At 50.7% G+C, this 2999-nt stretch overlaps 1 protein-coding gene across 1 annotated transcript; it reads left to right on the plus strand.

Annotated features, from left to right (window-relative positions):
* Positions 1-97: 97 nt before the first annotated feature.
* HOXB6 (homeobox B6) lies at positions 98-2700 on the plus strand. Its single transcript, XM_042894186.1, has 2 exons — positions 98-779; positions 2166-2700. The coding sequence occupies exons 1-2, from the start codon at positions 371-373 to the stop codon at positions 2423-2425; spliced, it is 669 nt and encodes a 222-aa protein (XP_042750120.1). The 5' UTR covers positions 98-370; the 3' UTR covers positions 2426-2700.
* Positions 2701-2999: the final 299 nt, after the last annotated feature.

Genomic DNA, 2999 nt, shown 5'->3' on the forward strand with positions numbered 1-2999 from the left:
GGGGGGGGGGGCGGTTTATTTATTTCTGAAGCTCTGAGCGCGCCGGGAACGCTTCTTTCCGCAGATATTATATATTTGGTTAAGGGGGTGCATTTCTGCTGTTTAAAAGGGAGGGAAAAGGGGGTGGATGGTTTGTTCTTGGGGTCCCTGGTGCAATCTCAGCTCCTCATGGGTGCTATTTTGCAACCTCAGGCGCCTGCTATTGGTCAGCCCATGATCAGATGGTTGTATTTCCTTGTGTCCCTCGCTGGCACCACGCCATCTCCCTTCAGCTAAAACCCAATCTCCGATATACTACTAATAGCTAAACCACTTGGACTATAAAACACAACAAATCATAAAGCCGGGAAAGGACGGCAGGCTCCTTCCAATGAGTTCTTATTTTGTCAACTCGACCTTCCCGGTGAGTCTGGCGGCGGGGCAGGAGCCCTTCCTGGGACAGATCCCGTTATATCCCTCGGGCTATGCGGATCCTTTGAGGCACTACCCAAGCACCTATGGAGCCACGGGAGTCCAGGAGAAGGGCTATGCCTCATCTCCCTACTACCAGCAAAGCAACGGAGCCTACAGCCGCAGCTCCGCCTGCGATTATGGGGCCGGAGGGTTTTTCAGGGAGAAGGACCCTGCGTGCCCCCCCCCCAACCTGGACGAGGTCCCCTTCGCCCCCGAGCCGCGCAAGTCGGACTGCGCTCAGAGCAAAACTGTATTCGGAGAGAGCGAGGAGCAAAAGTGTTCCGCCCCGGTTTACCCCTGGATGCAGCGGATGAACTCTTGCAATAGTGAGTTTACTCTTTTACAGAAATAAATACATCAATCTCCTCCCCCCCTTTCTTATTTGTTACCGCCAGAGTGAGAGAGCGAGAGAGAGAGCGAGGGAAGCAAGAATAAGGTTCACTTTAGAGCCCAAACTTCCAGCGGGGAACTTAGGCAACGTGAGAGGCTCCAAGTTCTCCTGACACGCACCAAAACTTCACGCCGTGAGGCTCTGCTCCTCTCGCCCCCAATAGAACAGCAGCAAACAACTTCGCTCCGTATTTAATCCCTACTTACAGCATTTCTGTCCCGTCCCCCCCGCTTTCTCCCCTCCTTTTTTTTTTTTTTTTTTTTTTTTCGGTTTAATTTCACATTCCTATTTGCTTGTCACGCATTTCCAGCGATTTATCTCTGTCTTTCCCCGGACAGACGGACAGATTTCCCCCAGTTCAGAGCTGGAGGACTCCGCACCCGCACGGACCCGCACCCCCACGCACCTCCCTGTAGCAGAGTTGCAGTTAAATAATATAGAAGTGTTTAAAGATTTGAAAGGAGGGAGAGCTTACATTTTTAATGAAACTTACACATAATGAAAAGTCCTCCCGGGGGGAATTTTTTTTTCCCCCCCTTGGTGATATATGACTTCTTTAAGTGCTGTTTCCTCAATCAGGAGAAGGGAAAGAAAAAAAAGAGAAAGGTGGGGGGGGGAGGGGGTGAACCTGGGAGGGGAGAGGGAGGGGGCGAAGAAAAATAATAGAGGCTCACCACCCTCATCCCCGTGTTTAGATGCATTTGTTGCCTTTTAAAGTTCCGAATGGATGTCCATTAGCGCAGGGACATAAAGTGTTGTGTCCTCTTTAATGCAGAGTTTGGGCAGATCGATTCACTTCATTATTGCTTAAATGCTCAGCTCCATTACAGCTGCCGGTAGGGTGGAAAACAGCGGCGGGGGGCGCGGGGGGGGGGGGGGGGGCCGGGGGGGGGTTGGGGGGGGGGGGGTAGAGAGAGAGAGAGAGAGAGAGAGAAAACACCTTGCGATTTTTCATCGCGGACTGAGATAGATTTCACCCCTCCGCTCAGCTCAGCTCTGACCCCGATCCCGGCGCAGCCCCGCGCGGAACATCCGCGTTCGGGAGCTCCGCGCAGCGCCGCGCAGCGCCGCGGAGGCCGGGTTGAACCCAGCGGAACATCGACCGGGCGCCCGGCTCTGCGCACACAAACGCGGGGATCTTTGGGAAGGGGGAGGAGGGGGGGGAGGCTCGGGGTGTTCGAAACCTTCACCTCACATCGGGGTTTTTTTTTTCCCTTTGCTCCCCCCACATACTTTTTTTTTTTCTATTTATTTTTAAATCTCTTTTTATTATTATTTATTACTGTTATGATTATTATTGATTATTTTGCGGCTGTCACAGGTTCCTCCTTCGGGCCCAGCGGCCGCAGAGGCCGTCAAACGTACACCCGTTACCAAACCTTAGAGCTGGAGAAGGAATTTCACTTCAATCGCTACCTGACCCGGCGCCGACGGATCGAGATCGCCCATTCGCTTTGTCTGACGGAACGGCAGATCAAAATCTGGTTCCAGAACCGTCGGATGAAGTGGAAAAAAGAGAACAAACTGCTCAGCTCCTCGCAGCTGAGCGCGGAGGAAGAGGAGGAGAAAACGGCGGAGTGAAAGGAGAGTTGAGAAAAAAAAGAAAGGAGAGAAGGGAGTGAGTGTGAGAAGCCAGGAGGATGAGGGTGGTGTGGGCTGGCTGCGAGGAAGGGAAAACGCGCACATTGGTGGGACAAGAGCTCTGCGGAGACGGCGACAGCAACAAAACAAAGTTTGGGCTACCAATGCTATGGACTCGTGTTCCCAATATCCGTCGTGTCCACAATAACAACAACAAAAAATCAGGCTTCTAGTTGCGTTTTTTTTTCTTCCTAGACTTCCCTCCCCATCCACCCCCACCCCCATCCCCTATGGAATAAAATAATAATAATAATAATAATAAAAAGCGAAGAGGGAGAGAGAGAGAGAGAGGAAGAGAGAGGGGAGAAAGGGAAAAAGCGAAAGGGAAAGGAAAAAAAAAAGATTAAAAAAAAAAAAATACAAAAAAAAAAAAAGGACTCCTACCCGTGTTTCTACCCTTGGTGTCACTGTTAGTAATCTGCTAACTCTGTATTTAATGGAAGTGCTGCAATATATGTCATTCGGGGTGTTTATTGTCTTAATTTTGTAAAGAAATGTTTCCTGCACGGTTTAC

The sequence above is a fragment of the Lagopus leucura genome, unplaced genomic scaffold, assembly GCF_019238085.1.
Source record: "Lagopus leucura isolate 7727_CA_CO unplaced genomic scaffold, USGS_WTPT01 34489-0_obj-0_obj, whole genome shotgun sequence".
NCBI classification, from domain to species: Eukaryota; Metazoa; Chordata; class Aves; order Galliformes; family Phasianidae; genus Lagopus; species Lagopus leucura.

What these genes read in the sequence shown, in the direction of transcription:
- HOXB6 (XM_042894186.1), top strand. Translation starts at nt 371, where the DNA reads ATGAGTTCTTATTTTGTCAACTCGACCTTCCCGGTGAGTCTGGCGGCG. An exon ending in GCGGATGAACTCTTGCAATA is followed by an intron (nt 780 to 2,165) that starts GTGAGTTTACTC and finishes CGGCTGTCACAG; the next exon opens with GTTCCTCCTTCGGGCCCAGC.